Source organism: Salmo trutta, chromosome 35 (genome assembly GCF_901001165.1).
Source record: "Salmo trutta chromosome 35, fSalTru1.1, whole genome shotgun sequence".
In the NCBI taxonomy this organism is placed as follows: domain Eukaryota; kingdom Metazoa; phylum Chordata; class Actinopteri; order Salmoniformes; family Salmonidae; genus Salmo; species Salmo trutta.
In genome coordinates this window covers 16,338,413-16,356,953 of record NC_042991.1, presented here as the reverse complement: position 1 = coordinate 16,356,953, position 18,541 = coordinate 16,338,413, and the positions used below count along the sequence as shown (strand labels likewise).

The following is an 18,541-nucleotide window of genomic DNA, read 5'->3' as shown; positions in this document are numbered from 1 at the left end:
CAACTTAATTAGAGCAGTAAAAATAAATGTTTTGTCATACCCGTGGTATACAGTCTGATATACCACGGCTGTCAGCCAATCAGCATTCAGGGCTCGAACCACCCAGTTTATAAAGACTGTTAATTAACAAAAAACGCCCAGTTCTACTCCTTTGTAATTAGAAAGCAAAGCAAAATAAAGCACTATGTATCAATATTGTAATGCCAGTGTAATTACAGTGTTACTACACAGAAAAGCAACATAATGTCATGTGTTACTGAAAGCACAGATATAAATCTGCCCACCTCTCTCACCAGGCACTTACTACCAAAGGGAAAAGTGAGAGTATAAAAAACCTGACAAAGTCCACTTCAAATAATTGATGAACATCAAGGTTTGTACAGTCTTGATACAAGACAAGCATGTCTGCTGCTAAACACGTGTAATTTCAATAATTCAGTTAACACCTAACTCTTAACCCCTGGAGCCCTTAATTAGTTAAATCAGGCACGCTAGTACTGGGCTGTAACAAAAGCCTGCACACTTTAAGGGTCTGCACGATTGGGGATTGAAAGACACTGTACTCATCATATGTTTTCTGCCTCAGAAAACTAGCTATATACTGGATCAAGTTATATACTGGATCAGGACCAACCCATATGTCTGCCACTACACTCATCCAGACAGAAACATCCACCCGGTTGGTTCCTCAAAGACAGGGATGGCTGTGGTTTAGGTGGTGTTTAGACAGGTCTTATCATGATTTCATTATATTATGTCAATTACCTATCAAGTTTCATATTAATATCTGAACTCCTAGACATGAATCAATTGCTAAACACATCTTTGGGATTTCCTGTAAACTTAATTCTACAAACAATACAGTAGCATACTATGATGTCTGAAGAGATGTCATAATATTACTGTGGTGTTGGTCAATGGCATTTGGTTAATATTACTAATGATTTAATTTATTGAGTTGTCCTGTACTTGCATTATTTATGACTGTAGATGAAATGTGTCAATCAAAGTTATTGTAATAAAGGAAGGCCAGGATTCAATCAGAGGCATGTTGTAGACAAAAACATTGCATACTGACAAAGTGCCTTTTAAAGGAAATTTCCCCAACATTTGCAAAGATTGCATTCACGGTAAACACTGCAGATAACGGCTCAAGCAGAAATGACCTTGAAAATGCCCTTCAAGTGCTGTGCACTTGTAGACAATGTGCCTTTTAATGAATCCTGGCCTAATTGTTTGTTTAATCTAAACCCACTGCCACCAATTTATTGTTAGGAATATAGGAGTATCATTTGTGGCTGTACAGCAAATGCATTATTTAATAGAATGAGAAACCTAGGGCTGGATTCAATCCATTTCGACAAAGTATCGTGGAAGATCCACATAAAAATGTTAAGGTCATTTCTGATTGAGCTGACATGCAGTCTCTGCAACCGCGGAAACGCTGCCTTTAATTTTCAATTGCACTTATAAAGTGGATCTTCAGTGCTACGGAATGAATAGAGCCCCTAGATTAACTAGCTTTATTAGGGAAGGGAGGTATCTCCATTAGTCTATGGCCTAGATTCAACCCAGAGTGTGATTGACATTTAAAGGCAATGTTCCGACATTTCTCAGAGACTGCATTCACAGTAATGTCAGTCCAATCGGAAATTGCCTTTAAATGTCAATTGCGCTGTAACATGGATCTTCCGCAGTCTGAATTAAATCTAGCCCTATGTTAATGTTTAATTGTTACATTGTTATCTGTATGTGTGTGTGTGCTCTTGCAATCATCTAATAATCAATAAAATAAAGAAACATAAATCTCACAGAAGCAATTATTTCATTATTTCATTCAGGCTCCCGAGTGACGCAGCAGTCTAAGGCACTGCATCTCAGTGCAAGAGGTGTCACTACAGTCCCTGGTTCAATTCCAGACTGTATCACATCCGGCCGTGATTGGGAGTCCCATAGGGCGGTGCACAATTGGCCCAGCGTCGTCCTGGTTTGGCCGGGGTAGGCCGTCAATGTAAATAAGAATTTGTTCTGAACTGACTTGCCTAGTTAAATAAACAATTATTGAGCAACTTGCCACAATATTGTTTTAGTTCATGTTATAGACAATTACAAGCGTCCAAACCTAACATAAACATAAGTCATTAATAAATCATTTCACATACAGTGGAGAGTGAACTGTTCTATGAAAAGTCACTCTCTGCAATTAATTGATTGAATACCAGCCATGGTCAAGGAGTTCTTATTGATTCAAACTAACGATATCAAATACAATAAGCATGGCAATCTATTATCACTGTTTCTTAAAGAGGCATTGGGATTGAGGTGGTACATAAGTATAGCTGTGACGCAGTATGGTGACTCAGTGAACTCTCCGGATGACTGAGAAGATGGCCAGAGTCAGAACGATCGTCCCTGTGGCTCCACCAATCAGAACGCCCAGAATGCGGCCATCGATATGTTGCTTCTCACACGTCTCACCAGCATAGTATGTGGCCTGGCCAGGGGCACACCTTAGTGAGAATAACAGCCATTATGAGTCAGTGATAACAGTGAATACACATACTCACTCCTTGTCTCCTATACCATATTGTACTGTGCTTTCATGGAAGCAAAAACTCTAGCAAAAATGCAGAGGGCATGTCAAAATGATAATGCAAGTAGTGACCCAGATGTGAGGTGCCCATGTCAAACTTCACAATTACAGAATCAGTCAACATAGACAAAGATCTGGCAGATTTTGGAATGGAAATGTGTGTATGAAGAAACAGAAAAGGAAATTAGTGTATGCTTTGTCACACAGTAACTACAGTATCAATTCAGCACTATAGCGCAATTAACATGTAAAGATCATTTCCAATTGAGCCGACATATGCAGCGTTTTCCATGAATGTAGTCTCTGCAAACATGGGAACATTGTCTTTAAATTTCAATCACGCTGCAGCACTGAATTTCCGAAATACAGATTTAATTGAGCCCTAGGTGTTGATATGGGGTTGTGCAGGTCATCATTATAAACACACCTGCACGTGGCTTTCCCATGTTTCTCAACCACACACACTCCCCCGTTGAGGCAGGGGTCAGGGCTACACGGGTCACTAGGGACGGCCCGTGCCTGTCTGTGTTTCGGAACATCAGCCATCTCCTTCTCCTGTCTGGGGGTCTCCTCCTCTGAGAGGTCATCACTGGGACTCTTTGGCTGGACAGGGACCTCCATCTTCACCAGGTGGGTCAAATCTGGAACACATCCACAAATAATAATTGTTTAGTGTTAGGAGAGAGAATGTTGTGTTTTTGTTGTTTTGTGGTGTAATAATCCAACTGCTAAATTATTCAACTCTATTTTGTCTCTTGCTGTAAAGTGACCATGTCAATTGATTGCTTTGCACAGTTTTAGGGTGATGTGGGTTAGGTTAAATAGTAACAGTCAGAAACTGTTCAAATCATCACATAACAATATACACTATATATAAATATACAGTATACAGTGCATTCGGAAAGTAGTCAGACCTATTGCCTTTTTCCACATTTTGTTACGTTACACCCTTATTCTAAAATTGATTAAATAGTTTTTTCCCCCTCATTAATCTATGCACAGTACCACATAATGACAAAGCAAAACCACTGAAATATCACATTTACATAAGTATTCAGACCCTTTACTCAGTACCTTGTTGAAGCACCTTTGGAAGCGATTACAACCTCGAGTCTTCTTGGGTATGACGCTACAAGCTTGGCACACCTGTACTTACCATTGTTCTCTGATGATCCTCTCAAGCTCTGTCAGGTTGAATGGGGAGCGTCGCTGCATAGCTATTTTCAGGCCTCTCCAGAGATGTTAGATCAGGTTCAAGTCCGGGCTCTGGCTGGACCACTCAAGAACATTCAGACTTGTCCCAAAGCCACTCCTGCGTTGTCTTGGCAGTGTGCTTAGGGTCATTGTCCTGTTGGAAGGTGAACCTTTGCCCCAGTCTGAGGTCCTGAGCACTCTGGAGCAAGTTTTCATCAAGGATCTCTCTGTACTTTGCTCTGTTCATCTTTCCCTCGATCCTGACTAGTCTCTCCAGTCCCTTCCGCTGAAAAACATCCCCACAGCATGATGCTGGCACCACGATGCATCACCATAATGATGGTGCCAGGTTTCCTCCAGATGTGACGCTTGGCATTCATGCTTCTAATGGTCTTTTAGGTGCCTTTTGGAAAAAAAATTTGGCTCTCATGTGCCTTTTACTGAGGAGTGGCTTCCGTCTTGCCACACTGCCATAAAAGCCTGATTGGTGGAGTGCTGCAGAGATGGTTGTCCTTCTGGAAGTTTGTCTCATCACCACAGAGGACCTCTAGAGCTCTGTCAGAGTGACCATGGGTTTTTGGTCACCTCCCTGACCAAGGCCCTTCTCCGCCAATTTCTCAGTTTGGCCAGGCGGCCAGCTCTAGGAAGAGTCTTGGTGGTTCCAAACTTCTTCCATTTAAGTAATGACGGAGGCCACTGTGTTCTTGAGGACCTTCAATGATGCAGTCATTTTTTGGTACCCTTCCCCAGGTCTGTGCATCGACATAATCCTGTCTCAGAGTTCTACAGACAATTCCTTCAACCTCATGGCTTGGTTATTGCTCTGACATGCATTTTCAACTGTGGGACCTTATATAGACTGGTGTGTGCCTTTCCAAATCATGTCCAATGAATTGAATTTACCACAGGTGGACTCCAATGAAGTTGTAGAAACATCTCAAGGATGATCAATGGAAACAGGATGCACCTGAGCTCAATTTCAAGTCTCATAGTAAAGTGTCTGAATACTTACATAACTAAGGTATTTCATGTTTTTTTTTTATACATTTGCAAAAATTTCTAAAAAACTGCTTTCCCTTCGTCATTATGGGGTATTGTGTGTAGATTGATGAGTAAAATGTTTTTTGTAATCCATTTTAGAATAAGGCTGTAACGTAACAAAATGTGGAAAAAGTGAAAGGGGTCTGAATACTTTTCGAATGCACTGTATGTCTCGCTATTTTGTATGGGAGCAAATAAACTGATGTTGTTTATTTTATTTTTTTTATTTCACCTTTATTTAACCAGGTAGGCAAGTTGAGAACAAGTTCTCATTTACAGTTGTCAAGTTTGATGTACAGGCCCTCACCGTCAAAGTCAGCAACAATGATGAGATCATCGTTCTTGAGAAAGCTTCTCCTGTGCAGCTGGTCATGAGAGAGGAATGTAGTCCATCCATACTCAGATCCTCTGTAGCAGTTGGAGCTCGCGTCCCACTCTGCCCCACTGGTGCTGGTGGGCTTGACCCAATATGGGTTAGTAGTATCTGGAAAAAAACAGTTTAAGGTATTAACATGTTACAAAGCCAATTATTTTACATGTATCAAAAGATTGCCTGGTGTATACATTTGATATTATATTTTATGGTGGACTAAGATCAGACAAGCGTATAGATTTTCACAGAAAATCAGTAAATACTGAACAATACCGTGCCTGTTTGTATGCGATGCAAGACATATTTTACGTAAGGGACTCATAAGCACATAATTACATTAACTGACCGGTGGTGAAGCTTCTGGTGGCAGACATCCTCAGCTTAGCGTCGGGGTCCTGGTCCATGGCAGTGACGGTGGCCTGCCTGTTGATCACTGGCCACTCCATCACACCATCGTTCTCCCCGCTGCATAGATGGAAGGTCACACCCACATAGTCAGGATATGTGCCATCTCTTCCCTTGGGGTAGAGGCTGATCCCGTAAGCATAACCCTCAGCGCTGTAGAACGGCTTGCTCCTGATGCGCCCTCCGGCTGGAGTTGTGGCGAGCAGGCCAGTGAAGTTCTGAATTCTCCAAACGCAGCTGGGGCAGGTGGTTTCTGTTAATGTGATGTCATCGATCAAGATGGCCCCCTCTGCATTGTTGTTGGACCCTACCATGCCCTGGAAGAAGTAGCGGAACCTCTCTTTGACCTTCAAGGTCACGTGGGCTACATTCCAGGAGTCATCTCCATCACCTGAGGAAATAAGACATCTGATCAGCTTCCTGATCACCTTCCTATACTCCTGGAGTAACATGCAACACAGACACTATTACAACTTTACAAACCATATGTGTAACATATTTATGTATTTTGTTGAAAGTGGGGTTATCCTGAATACAGTACCTGTGATGGTATGGACCTTCTTGACACTGCTGACATTTCCCGTCCCATCGTCTGTTCTGACCCACACAAACAGCCTGTCCCCGGCGGGCCCAATCATCTTGTAGAAGAACTGCAGACACTGCTCCTTCCTCTTAGGGTAGAGGATGCGTGACTCTAGAAGAGCACTTTTCCCCACTGTCGCTTTAGATGTGTCAAACCTCATGAAATAGCCCGCATCTACAGAGAGGGTCATAGATACAGTACAAATACTTAACCAACCACATATGATTGCTAACATCAAGTGGAAGGATTGTCATGACTGTCCTGTGAGGATCCAAATGTATAGGGGGAGGAGGGAATTGGTGTGGGGGGTTGCCCTGTTGTGAATTAAAGGAGAGGAGATCCAGTGTCTCCCTCTCCAAATTCACAAAGGAATGTGCTTTTTCTCCAGAGACTTTTCCCGCTGAAACTTTAACTCATTCAAAAGTGAATACTGGAACAATAGTCTTAACAGAGAACGTGGGAATGGTCATATTGTTGGTTATTTTGTGATGTCATTAAAAATGTTATAAAGGAAATACTGTAACTTGGAAAGTATACCCACTACATGTGTGAAATCTCCATCTGATACGTTGTGCATGAAATATGAACAATGATGAAAGTGTTTTTGTTAAGAGAAGGATGTGATGTTAGAAAATATAAGAGGAAATTGTTTCTATTACTTTGTACAAGTGAGTAGTCACCCACCCCTTGAGGGAGGTCAGAGAGCGTGTCAGCCTCTCGAACAACCCCATTTTGAATGAACTGTATAAAATGAGGGCTTAAGAATTAACATATGAGACCAGAAAGGCGTCTCAAGTGGTTCGAACTCTGAAATCTCAACCCGAGGTAGAGACGATAGTCACATCCCGGACAATCACTGGTACAGCTGATTAGCTGTCCTAAGTAAAGTATCTAGAAAAGTGAACTTAAGTGGGACCATACTACTACACTTCTTAATCTCATCCCCCAATGGGAACCACCGACATGGCTGGCTACACTATCTTCAAAGAGAAAGGTTCAGGAGCGAATGGAAAGTAGAATAAACTCTGTAGTTCTGTTCAGGACTATACAACAAGTCAACGGATACTGGACAACGGCAGAGGACAACAGTAGAAGAGACGGGTGGAGACCCTTTTGGAGCATTACAAGCATGCTGTGGAAAGGCCCAAACAAAACCCCTTCTGTGAAGGCTTGGTTCCGACCGAGATACCCGGCGAACCAAGGCATTTACACATGAATACATTCACGCTTTCTTACTCCAAATGGGCGGCGGTTCGTGTGCAAAGTATATGATTACTGTGAAAGTAGTTTCTAAATGTACCAAAGTGTTATGTCTCTGCCCCTAAACCTCGCCCTCTCCATCTCCTTTGTAACAAGCTGCAATATTGTGACAGTCCGCTAGGGACCTGTTTCTAATGTATTAAGTGTGTATGTTTAACCTGTGTTATCATTTAGTTAGCTAGTAAATAAATAATTAATCCAATTTGTGTACTACTGAATCATAAGTAAGGCTGAGGTTTTTGCAGATGCAGGAGGTTACGACTGTTCAGAATGATGATATGATACGAGGGTATGATTAATACATTGACTGTTTTATGGATGTGGCAAGTAAAGACCTTTTAGAGTTTAATTCGGAAGATGGTAACTCTATAAACAACCGCTCTTGTGGTGCCCCAAATTCCTTATGAGTTAATTGTAACATTATTCATTTAATCAGGTAACAATTAAACATAGTCAGTTGATTAGATGAATAACAGTCATCAGATTAATGAAAGTGAAGTCACGACAGGATGAAGAACGTGAAAGATTTTGTCTGTGTGTGTAGGTAGTACTGTAGGAACCTCTGCAACGGCCTGCCAGTGTGTGGTCTGGCTCCTCAGCGCTGCTCAGGGTCTGGACCCAGTCTGCCTCGTCAGTCTCACCCTGGATCATACCACAGATGTTGATCAGCTCAAAGGAACACTGGTCCAGGAGAGTGTGTGTATTGGCTGCAACAACAGCAACTCTGTTAGCTGTTATTCATAATCACCATCATCAAATCTATATCAGAATGGCAATGTCTAAGGCTGTGGTTGTTCATCATAATTTCCTTATACTTTATTTGATGCTACTGAGAAAAGTTGATTGCTCTTGCAATTTGATCATATAGGTCATTCCATATGGGTCACTTACTGCAGTCGTACATGCGGTTTAGCCTGAGCAGGTCTACAGCGCTGAAGTCCAGACGCTGTCCGATGATCTCATTGAACGCTGGGATGGCTGTGGTGATGGTAGGGATGGTGGCGTTCTTGTTGAAAGACAATGGCCTGTAATGCATGACGGACTCATAGTCATATGGCGTGTTCAGGTCTGTGATGAAGTCGTCCTCATACTTGTTAAAGTTGTGCTCCTTTCCTGTAGATATGCAGGTTACAGAATGTGTTATTCAAAATTGTTAGACGCTTGTAAATCACTTTTCCAAGTAAGATTTGCTCTTATTCTTTTGTGTGGATTGTGTTTAGTTTTTTTCTAGGTATTACTGCGCTGTTGGAGCTAACAACACTAGAATTTTGCTCTACCTGCAATAACATCTGCAAACCTGTGTACACCACCAATAAACTTTGATTTGATACACAACTGATACTTGTATCTGCCATCGTCTGTGCTTAATTCCATCATACCCACCTTCTATGATTTGGTCCCACCAGATCTTGACGTAGTCGTCTCTGTCAGAGCGTGACTGCTCATGGTAGAAGCCCAGAGCGTGGAGGAGCTCGTGCTCCACGATGGCCTTGGTGTCACAGCGCGCCCCTATGGAGAGGTTCTGTCCTACCTTATCATCTCCTACAAATGACCAGCATCTGTGGCCGTCACAGACAGGATTACGCATTAGGACACGAGAGTAAACACATTATCAAATCAAATGTTATTCGTCAAATACCGAGAAATGCTTACTTAATAGACCTTAATTATCCCTAAGAGTCGATTGATACAATCCCCATCAAAATCTGTTAATTTAAGCTAGAGATATCCGTTTTTTTGCATTGGATGTTTCTAAATCCACCTCCGCAGATGTCACGGTGGAAGGTGTTTGTCACACCATGAGACATCCCAAAAAATTGGTCTTCTCACGAAAACGCCTGTAGCGTCTGAACTATTTGGCCTATTACATACCTATTATAACCCCCACAAGTGTCAGGGGACTCATCTGAAGTTGGTACCGTCGATGTGCCAACTTCTGTTTGTTAGTGTCCGAACCGTTACGGCTATAAACTAATGTGACCCCACTGTGGAAAGGGGAGATTCTCACAAAAACGATGGTGTCATGGGACTCATTTGAAGGTAACCGGTACTAGTTTAAAAAAATGAATGGAAGTATGAAGGTAGTTTTCTGCCTACCCCAAAAAGGGGTTAAATATGTGTATAAAAAAGCGCAATATTTCCTGAGCTCCTAGATATGACGGACACTTAAAAAACATTTATGAATGTGTTTTTCAATGTGTTTCTATGGGCTATAGTAGTAAAAGCCTAATGTAATATTTTATCAAGAATTTTTTTATATATCTTTTTTTGACCTGAAGGGGTCCTAAAATTCTAAATTGAATCGCTAAATGATCCATAAATGATCCCCTTAACCAAGAAGCCCTTAGCCAACTATGAAGAGTTTCAAAAAAGTAGGTAAGAAAAATATGCTAAAGGGAAAATAGGAACAATCTACTATACAATGTTTCCTAATTTGTTCTGTGGAGAAAACTGATTTACAATCGTACATCTTACTTCATATTTCACCATAACATTACTGTACCGTGGTCCACACAGAATATGTACCTCATCATAACAATGATGACATGAAGGACTGTATTCAACAAAGTGCTTTTGCACATTCCTCGACTTTACACACTAAAAGAGGGGTCACCATTTATTACAGGTTTGGAATCTGTAGACGCATAGAACACTATGATGAATGTAATTTCCTTAGATAAGCATTTTCTAATCTGTGCTCGCCATAAAACCTTGTATTTTATGCTTTGGAGGGACAGACGGTCCATCAAGTTAACCAAGAGCTCATGACATTACAGTGTATTTGGCTGAACTCACCCACTCAGCTTTGTGAAGGAGATGTATGTGCTTTCTCCCTCATAGGGCTTGAAGTCCACACAGGATTTCAGGCGGTATGCTTCGAATGCCTGGTGAATAACACCTTTTGCATTCAGCTCTGAGGGAGTGAATATGACCTGGTTTTCAGAATGTTGTCAATGCCTGTATTTCATTTAGCATTGAGACATGGTTGGTAGAGCCTACATACCCAAAGAATCTGTCAAGATGTAAGGAATGGGAAACTTCCATCTTCTCGTTTCATCCAGGATTGCATTTCGCCTTGGCTGCAAAATCCATAAAATAAATTAAGTAGGCTAACTGATTTATGTTTAGTCAACTATTACATAGAACAAGGCTATGAAGAGAAGTGTACTTACATCACCTGCAATGTCTCCCTCAAAGAGGTTTAGATCTGCTTCTGAAATATCAGGAAATAAACAAACCTATCACTCTCAGTAAAAAAAAATATTGCCAGATTTGTGAGATTATTGCACATATTATTATATAACTTCAGTAATGTTACAGTTTAATAACTGAGAGAGTGTACAGATAATTACCTGAATTGATATCAAGTATATCCTCTCGCAATTCACCTGCATCTGCATCACCACCTATTCATTCAACAGAGAAACCGTTCTGTAAGAACACAGAGCGTTATCACACATCCACCCTTATGCACGAGACGATCTAGAACTTACCATAACGTGTCGGAACAGCTTGCACCTACAACAAAAAGAGACACTGCTTGACTCACAACATATAATTGATGAAATGTACAGTTATTATAATGAAGTCAATTCCTTTCAATAACATAGGACGTGTGCCCTACCTTGAACACAACCAGAATTGCAATGAAAGCGGTGATCCTCCATGGCGCATTGACAGAGCCCATGTTTAATCTGGAGGAGTTGGATATGTATTTATCTGCTATTGTAAACAGGCCAATAAAGTCAGAGTCTGGATGAAACTTTGATCTATACAGATGTAGGATCTTAATTTGACCACTATTTTGTTGCTAAGAATTTTCTTGCACAGCAGGAAATGCAAAGCTATAAATAGTGTATTCCACTTTAAAATATCAGACTTGATTTGCTCTAATGAAAATGTATCAATCCCTACAAAAATGTCCATTAATTATAATCCACATAATAATTCACATTTACTGTTGCTGGAGCATTCTTTTCCTGTTGTAACAAACTGGCACAAATTAACATCCTACATCTGTTTATAATGACTGTAATGAGTAACGTGACCTTAACACTTGACCATCACATCTCTCTCTCTCACTTTGCTGTTCAGTCAGATGTGTCTTGTCATATCATTATCTTCAATGATCTTATCTTGTAACCTTGGCAGATAAATATGTTTTTGTGTTTTGGTACTGTGTCAGCAACAGTTTCAAACATGATTTAGTGTTTTCGATTGAGTTTCTGACATGCACTTTAGCATGCAGGTTTAAGTTTCTTAAGTTTAAACTTATTTCTAAATTGTTTTAATATAAAACAAATAGTGTTTTAATTGCAGTTGTGTTTTCTCCAGGTTTGTGTATTTACTCGTCTTAATTTATCCTGAGCTACATGGTGTTATTAAAGACAGGCAGAGTGGTTAATAGTGTGTCAGTGTGTTTGAACATACAGTGAGCTCCAAAGGTTTGAACATATGTAACAGTATAGCTTCCGTCCCTCTCCTCGCCCCTACCTGGGCTCAAACCAGGACCCTCTGCACACATCAACAACTGACACCCACGAAGCATCGTTACCCATCGCTCCACAAAAGCCGCAGCCCTTGCAGAGCAAGGGGAACAACTCTACTTCAAGGTCTCAGAGCGAGTGACGTCACCGATTGAAACGGTATTAGCGCGCACCCCGCTAACTAGCTAGCCATTTCACATCGGTTACACTCACCCCCCTTTTCCGCAGCAACCAGTGATCCGGGTCACGGCACCAATGTAACAGTATAGCTTCCGTCCCTCTCCTCGCCCCTACCTGGGCACGAACCAGGGACCTACTGCACACATTGACAACAGCCACCGTCGAAGTATCGTTACCCATCGCTCCACAAAAGCCACGGCTCTTGCAGAGCAAGGGGAACAACTACTTCAAGGTCTCAGAGCGAGTGACATCACTGATTGAAACACTATTAGCGCGCACCCCGCTAACTAGCTAGCCATTTCACATCGGTTACACATACAGTACAGTGAGTTCAAAAGTATAGGGAAAGTGATATATATATTTAATGTCGCTGTACTCCATAACTTTTGGATTTGAAATGATACAATGACTATGAGGTTGAAGTGCAGACCATTAGCTTTAATTTGAGGGTATTTCCATCCATATCGGATGAACTGTTAAGAGATACAGCACTTTTTGTACATAGTCCAAAAGTATTAGGACAAATTCACCTATGTGTATTAAAGTTAAATATTAAACTATTTATTTGGTCCCATATTCATAGCACGTAACAACTACATCAAGCTTGTGACTATACACATTTGTTGGATGCATTTGCTGTTTGTTTTGGTTGTGTTTCAGATTATTTTGTGCCCAAAAGAAAGGAATGGTAAATAATGTAATGTGCCATTTTTTAGTTCATTTTATTGTAAATAAGAATAGAATATGTTTCTAAACACTTCTACATTAATGTGGATGCTACCATGATTACGGATAATCCTGAATGAATCGTGAATAATGATGAGCGAGAAAGTTACAGATGCACAAATATCATAACCCCAAGACATGCTAACCTCTCACCATTACAATAACAAGGGAGGTTAGCATTTTTGGGGGTATGATATTTGTGCGTATGTAACTTTCTCACTTATCATTATTCACGATTCATTCAGATTAAAGCTGACGGTCTGTATATTTTATTATATTGTTATTTATAGTATGTCATTAATACTAAGCATGTAAACTGATTCAAAATGATTGATATTGTACTAATAAATCATATGTAATTTTATACAAACAATGTAGATAATGAAAACATTCTGGCAATTTTCTTTAATTATTAATTACCTATTTATCTCTTGTTCTTGAAAATTTGTTGCAGCCCTCCCATATATGCAACATTTGTGTTTAGGTTTTTTGTTAGGATGACAGAAATGAAAGTATAGAAATGTGCCACTAAAATCAAAATAGGATGAGAGAGAACAATGTGGTGTCGTGTTAACATGTGGTGTTTTTTGTTGTTGTTTGGTTAGTGTTGTAAAAAGAATTGAGTCTGCACTTTAACCTCACAATCATTGTATCATTTAAAATCCAGTACAGAGTTAAAACAACAACAAAATGTGTCACTGTCCCAATACTTTTGGAGCGCACTGTATATCCTTATCTTTTATTCTGGTTATGGGTGGCAGGGCGGCAGGGTGGTTAACTGGTGAACAGACTAATTTGGAGACAATACTTTGAATAGTTTGATTTTAATCAGATAAAAGCTGCATGAAGATGCATTTCACAGGCTACAAATAAACAAACCAGTTTCCAGATGGAGGCCACAGACAGATTGTCAAGACAGTCTTTAACATTACAACTGACAAATTGACTTGTCAATAGGCCTGCTTATGTTTACTTCCACTGCCTTTATGTAAATGTTTGAAATAAAAAGAAAAGTGAACGTTGACATTTAAAAATGCATAAAGTCTGCATCTGATAAATGTTCTGGACAGCCTCAGTCCTGACTCCGGAGCTGAACTGGAGACTTGACTGGAACTTCACTTTTGATCAGCGGAGTAAGATCTGGAAATACAAGCAACAGGGAACATGTTTAACACAGTTTCAAGTGGTCAAGAAAATCTCAGAGCCCGTTGAAAGTAGAGTCAGGCGCACCTTCAAACTCAACGAAGAGAATGAGGTCATCATTCTTCAGGTAGCTCCTACTATTGAGGTGGTAGTGGGAGAAGTAGGCGTTCCAGCCCCAGGTCCAGCCATGATAACAGTCACAGGACGGGTCGTACGTCCCCATCTTGGACGGGTTATCCCAGTACAATATGTTGGAGTCTGAAAGATTGTTATAAATAAGCAGACAATCTGCATATAGATTATGTGAAGGGAATTGATTTCCATGTCCTGACGTATATAGATGTATAGATGTCTTGTTATGCTGACTCATAAAAATGTTGGTAATGCTATGACGATTGTTTAACCAAAAGCTTTAATAGCCACAATCATCTGAGTGTGAGGAAAAAAATATTATGTGCCCCTTTGAACCAACATTAGCCTGCCCCATACCTGGAATGAGATGAGTGGGACTTGTGGTGAAGCTGTAGGAGAAGGACTGCCGATGCCTGACGTCAGAGTCCTGGTCCAGCAGTGTGATGGTGACCTGTCTGTTCCCTGCCGGCCACTCCAGGGCCTGGTCGTTCTTCCCGGTGCTCAGGTGGAAGAAGGCCCCAATGTACCCATTGTAGTAGGAGTTGGGTAGCAGCTGGATGCCGAAGGCGTAGCCCTCGGGGCTGTAGAAACGTGGGCTCTGGATGTACTCTCCTGTGGCGTAACTCTTCATGTACTCGCTAAAGTTCTTGATACGCCATGTTCCACTGGGGCAGCGTGTCTCCGCTAATAAGAATAAGAATAAAGACAATAAAAACTTCATTCACATAGCACCTGTCATACACACCGAAGGGTTTTACAGTTACTTAAAATGTTAAGACAGAGTACCGTACCTAGGGTGATGTCATCCACCTGAATCCCCCCCAAGGAGTTGGCTGGGTCGCCCCTGATCCCCTGGAAGGCATAGCGGAACTTGGAGTCCATCGTCAAAGGAACGTGGGCAATCTTCCAGGAGTGGTCGTCATCACCTGTGAAAACAGATGCAGGGTAATGATCATTTTTAAGGTTGAACATTTTCAAACAGTACCTGTTGAAGCTATGTTATGATGCTACAACGCATAGCACAGCCGTGGTTTATCAGATTATTGAGCATGGCTGTTCACCAGTTTTCTCAAGCCTACCTGTGAAATTCCCAGCTGCAGTAGGGGATAAGACTTTGCCCTTAGCAACCTCCTTCCTGGTCCAGACCACCAGCTTGTCCTTGGAGCTTCCTGTCATCTTGTAGAAGAACTGCAAACACTGCAGATTCCTCTTGGGGTGCAGGACCCTGGATTCCAGAAAGGCTGAGTCGCCTGCCCGGCCGGTGTCAGTGTAAAAGTTCATGAAGAACCCTGCGTCTACACAGATCACAAACAAGATGTTATCATAGATGTGTTATGGTAAAATAGTCATGAATGCCATTCAGAATGGTTGATAGACCTGTGTCCACCCTTGCGATGTGTAGGGGCAGGAGTTTTTTTCCGGACAATGTCAAGGATCCTGACCCTAGTAATACTGTATGTTAACCCTACCTTTGCACTGGCCAATGAGAGTGTGGTCATGAGACCCTGGCTGGCTCTTGGTGCGTACCCAGTCACCATCATCGTTACGGTTCTGGATCATCCCACAGGTGTTGACGGTCTCAAAGGCACACTGGTCCAACAACGTCAGAGAGGAGGCTACAGGACAGACATCATACACAAGCACACTAAGCAAACTTAATCAGTTAAACACAACATAAGTTAAACACAACATCAGCAGTTTTTTCTGGTCAAATCAAGTGATTAGGAAAAAAGTGATGGTCCTCCTGATCATGTGACCTGATCAGGAAAGACTCACAGCAGTTATACATCCTGTTGAGCCTCAGTAGATCCAGGCTGCTGAAGTCATTGTACTGGCCCAGCACTTTGGTCATCTCTGGGTCCTTGGCTGTGATGGTTGGGTACCGTGGGTCTTTGTTAAAGGAATATGGGCCGTAATGCATGATAGACTCGTAGTCGTATGGCGTGTTCTGGTCGGTGATGAAATCATCAGCGTATTTATCAAAATTGTGGTCCATACCTGTAGAATGTACATACAAAGGTTGTGGGAAGTTTTAAAATAAGGCTTGCCATGCGAAAATGTTTTGGGTGTTGAGCTTTTGAACCTTACCAGGCAGGACCTGGTCCCACCAGATGTCCACATAGTCATCTCGGTCGGTGCGAGACTGTTCGTGGTAAAAGCCCAGGGCGTGGAGGAGCTCATGCATTATGGTGCCTTTGTAGTCACAGGATGGGCCCAATGACAGCTGTTGCCCTGTCTGTAGGTCTCCGACCATAGACCAGCACCTGCAACAATTCCGTGATGCCACAGCAGTGAATTATCTCTTGAACACGGGAGACCAATCTTATCCACATAGTGCCAGTGTGGGTGCAGACCTTTGTTCCAGCCAAGCAGTAATGCACAAGATTCAACTAAGGCTGTTAAGACTGTGATCATTAGCAGAATCGAGTGGAGGAGCAGACTCGTATATCAGAAAACAAACTATACCCATCTAGCTTTTCAAATTTGATAAAGCTCTTCTCTCCTTCATAGGGTTTGAAATCCACACAGGACTTCAGCCGGTACATCTCAAAGGCCTGGAAAATGACCCCCTTGGCATTCAGGTCTGAAAAACAAACAAGGGATTAACGGACTAGAAATATTATAATCTGTATGTGTATTGATTATAATGGTTTAGTCTTCTTTAATCATGGTTTATCACCAGTGTATATCATGTTACTAGGATGAGAGATGGTGCACATTTTTACCAAGGCTGTCAGCCAGTATGTAAGGGATGGGGAATTTCCACCTGAAGGCTGGATCCACAAGGGCATTGCGTCCAGGCTGATAGAGTGATATAACTTTTATTGCAACACTTAATTATTGATTGCACTGGACGTACTATCGTTCTCTTTGTTGAAATCACATCAATCAAAATCTAGATAGTTAAAAGGTCAAAGTTTCATTTATAGAGTGCGGGCTATTTATCACACTTATTTTTTTATTGAAAGCCCTATTTTTTCTTCTAAGCGGAAAGACAGCAAACTTACTTGCAGACAATGAAAGATTTAGCACAGTATTAACTTACGTTCAATGCAATGTCGCCCTCGACAACAGGGGTCTTCAATCCTATGGAAAATCAAAGATTATAGAAATGGAAGATTGTTTTAAAACACCACAAAATATAATATAAAATACATTCACTGTATACCAGTACGCACTAAGAAAGTTACCTGAGTTGATGAAGGGGATGTCTCGTCGTATTACCTCATCAGCATCAATGGCAAAGGCTACAGTAAGATCCACAATGTTAGACGATGAATGTATTTTCATTTTGCTATAAGCCCATTTGAGCACTTTTTCTTAGACCTGTCTTGAACTACAAATATGTGTTGTTATGTAAAATAACTCACCAATGTGACATGAGCACCATAAGGATGGGATACATTACAAATGTATACAAACCATATGATTTGATGAATTATAGGTTAAATAAAAAATAGTTCTCACATTTCTCCTTTGACATCCGCCTAATCTGTGAAGTGAGATGAGAATGTTGTTTTCAAAATCACGCATTCATGGCAAATGTATTAGATAGAGAGAGAGAGATCTTACCGTGAATGCAGAGGACGGAGACAGCAGCAGTCCCAGACAGCACAAAACCCCCAGTAGTGACATTTTGGAGAGGTTGACCACAGACCTGATACCACAGCACTAATTAAAGCCCTTTAAATACTCTTAATACAGCAAGCTGGAAGGGAAACTTTGACCCACAGGTGATCATGTTGCATATTCAAAACTTCAATACAACACCAATACTTTATTGTTGTGTGGAAACTGTCTTGTCAGGTTCAGTGGAAAGTTTTGGTTAATAATCAGATATGGCCATGAAAGTGATTACTTTGATAAGTGTGTTCAAGAGTGCAATAGTGGGGTTTTGAGTTCTGCTAGCGTCCATTGGTAACAACATAATAATTACACTGAACCAAAATATAAACGCAACATGCAACAATTTAAAAGATTTTACAGTTAATTTAAGGAAATCAATCAATTGAAAGAAATTGTTGGTCACAGATACCTTAAAAAAAGGTAGGGACGTGGATCAGAAAACCTGTCAGTATCTGGTGTGACCTCATGCAGCGTGACACAGCTCCTTCGCATAGAGTTGATCAGGCTGTTGATCGTGGCCTGTGAAATGTTGTCCCACTCCTTTTCAATGGCTGTGTGAAGTTGCTGTATATTGGCTGGAACTGGAACACATTGTCGTATTCGTCGACCTAGAGCATCCCAAACATGCTCAATGGGTGACATGTCTGGTGAGTATGCAGGCCATGGAAGAACTTGGACATTTTCAGCTTCCAGGAATTGTGTACAGATCCTTGGGACATGGGGCTGTGCATTATTATGTTAAAACATGAGGTGATGGCGGCAGATGAATGCAACGACAATGGGCCTCTGGATCTTGT

At 41.2% G+C, this 18,541-nt stretch overlaps 2 protein-coding genes and 1 long non-coding RNA gene across 3 annotated transcripts; 1 reads left to right on the top strand and 2 right to left on the bottom strand.

Moving 5' to 3' along the window:
- Positions 1-164: 164 nt before the first annotated feature.
- LOC115174723 (uncharacterized) lies at positions 165-1,811 on the top strand. The gene is made up of 2 exons (XR_003871828.1): positions 165-373; positions 587-1,811. It is a non-coding gene; the product is annotated as an uncharacterized LOC115174723 (long non-coding RNA).
- mep1a.2 (meprin A, alpha (PABA peptide hydrolase), tandem duplicate 2) lies at positions 1,807-11,175 on the bottom strand. The gene is made up of 14 exons (XM_029733513.1): positions 11,075-11,175; positions 10,944-10,968; positions 10,803-10,856; positions 10,623-10,663; positions 10,454-10,529; positions 10,246-10,363; positions 8,833-9,008; positions 8,341-8,562; positions 8,010-8,156; positions 6,148-6,363; positions 5,548-5,997; positions 5,136-5,312; positions 3,021-3,234; positions 1,807-2,510 (listed from the first exon to the last, which is right to left on the bottom strand). Exons 1-14 carry the CDS (start codon positions 11,135-11,137, stop codon positions 2,360-2,362), a joined length of 2,130 nt encoding a protein of 709 aa, XP_029589373.1. The 5' UTR covers positions 11,138-11,175; the 3' UTR covers positions 1,807-2,359.
- A 2,474-nt stretch (positions 11,176-13,649) lies between these two features.
- Positions 13,650-17,800, bottom strand: LOC115174714 (meprin A subunit alpha). Its single transcript, XM_029733515.1, has 14 exons — positions 17,691-17,800; positions 17,586-17,610; positions 17,309-17,365; positions 17,164-17,204; positions 16,844-16,919; positions 16,584-16,701; positions 16,206-16,381; positions 15,894-16,115; positions 15,587-15,733; positions 15,197-15,412; positions 14,909-15,043; positions 14,475-14,801; positions 14,073-14,243; positions 13,650-13,982 (listed from the first exon to the last, which is right to left on the bottom strand). Exons 1-14 carry the CDS (start codon positions 17,751-17,753, stop codon positions 13,915-13,917), a joined length of 1,842 nt encoding a protein of 613 aa, XP_029589375.1. The 5' UTR covers positions 17,754-17,800; the 3' UTR covers positions 13,650-13,914.
- Between the last annotated feature and the right edge of the window lie 741 nt (positions 17,801-18,541).

What these genes read in the sequence shown, in the direction of transcription:
- mep1a.2 (XM_029733513.1), bottom strand. Translation starts at nt 11,137, where the DNA reads ATGGGCTCTGTCAATGCGCCATGGAGGATCACCGCTTTCATTGCAATT. An exon ending in AGGGAGACATTGCAGGTGAT is followed by an intron (nt 10,530 to 10,622) that starts GTAAGTACACTT and finishes TGGATTTTGCAG; the next exon opens with CCAAGGCGAAATGCAATCCT. An exon ending in AAACCGCATGTACGACTGCA is followed by an intron (nt 8,157 to 8,340) that starts GTAAGTGACCCA and finishes CTGTTGTTGCAG; the next exon opens with CCAATACACACACTCTCCTG.
- LOC115174714 (XM_029733515.1), bottom strand. Translation starts at nt 17,753, where the DNA reads ATGTCACTACTGGGGGTTTTGTGCTGTCTGGGACTGCTGCTGTCTCCG. An exon ending in CTCCGTCCTCTGCATTCACG is followed by an intron (nt 17,611 to 17,690) that starts GTAAGATCTCTC and finishes CTCACTTCACAG; the next exon opens with ATTAGGCGGATGTCAAAGGA. An exon ending in GCGGATGTCAAAGGAGAAAT is followed by an intron (nt 17,366 to 17,585) that starts GTGAGAACTATT and finishes ATCTTACTGTAG; the next exon opens with CCTTTGCCATTGATGCTGAT.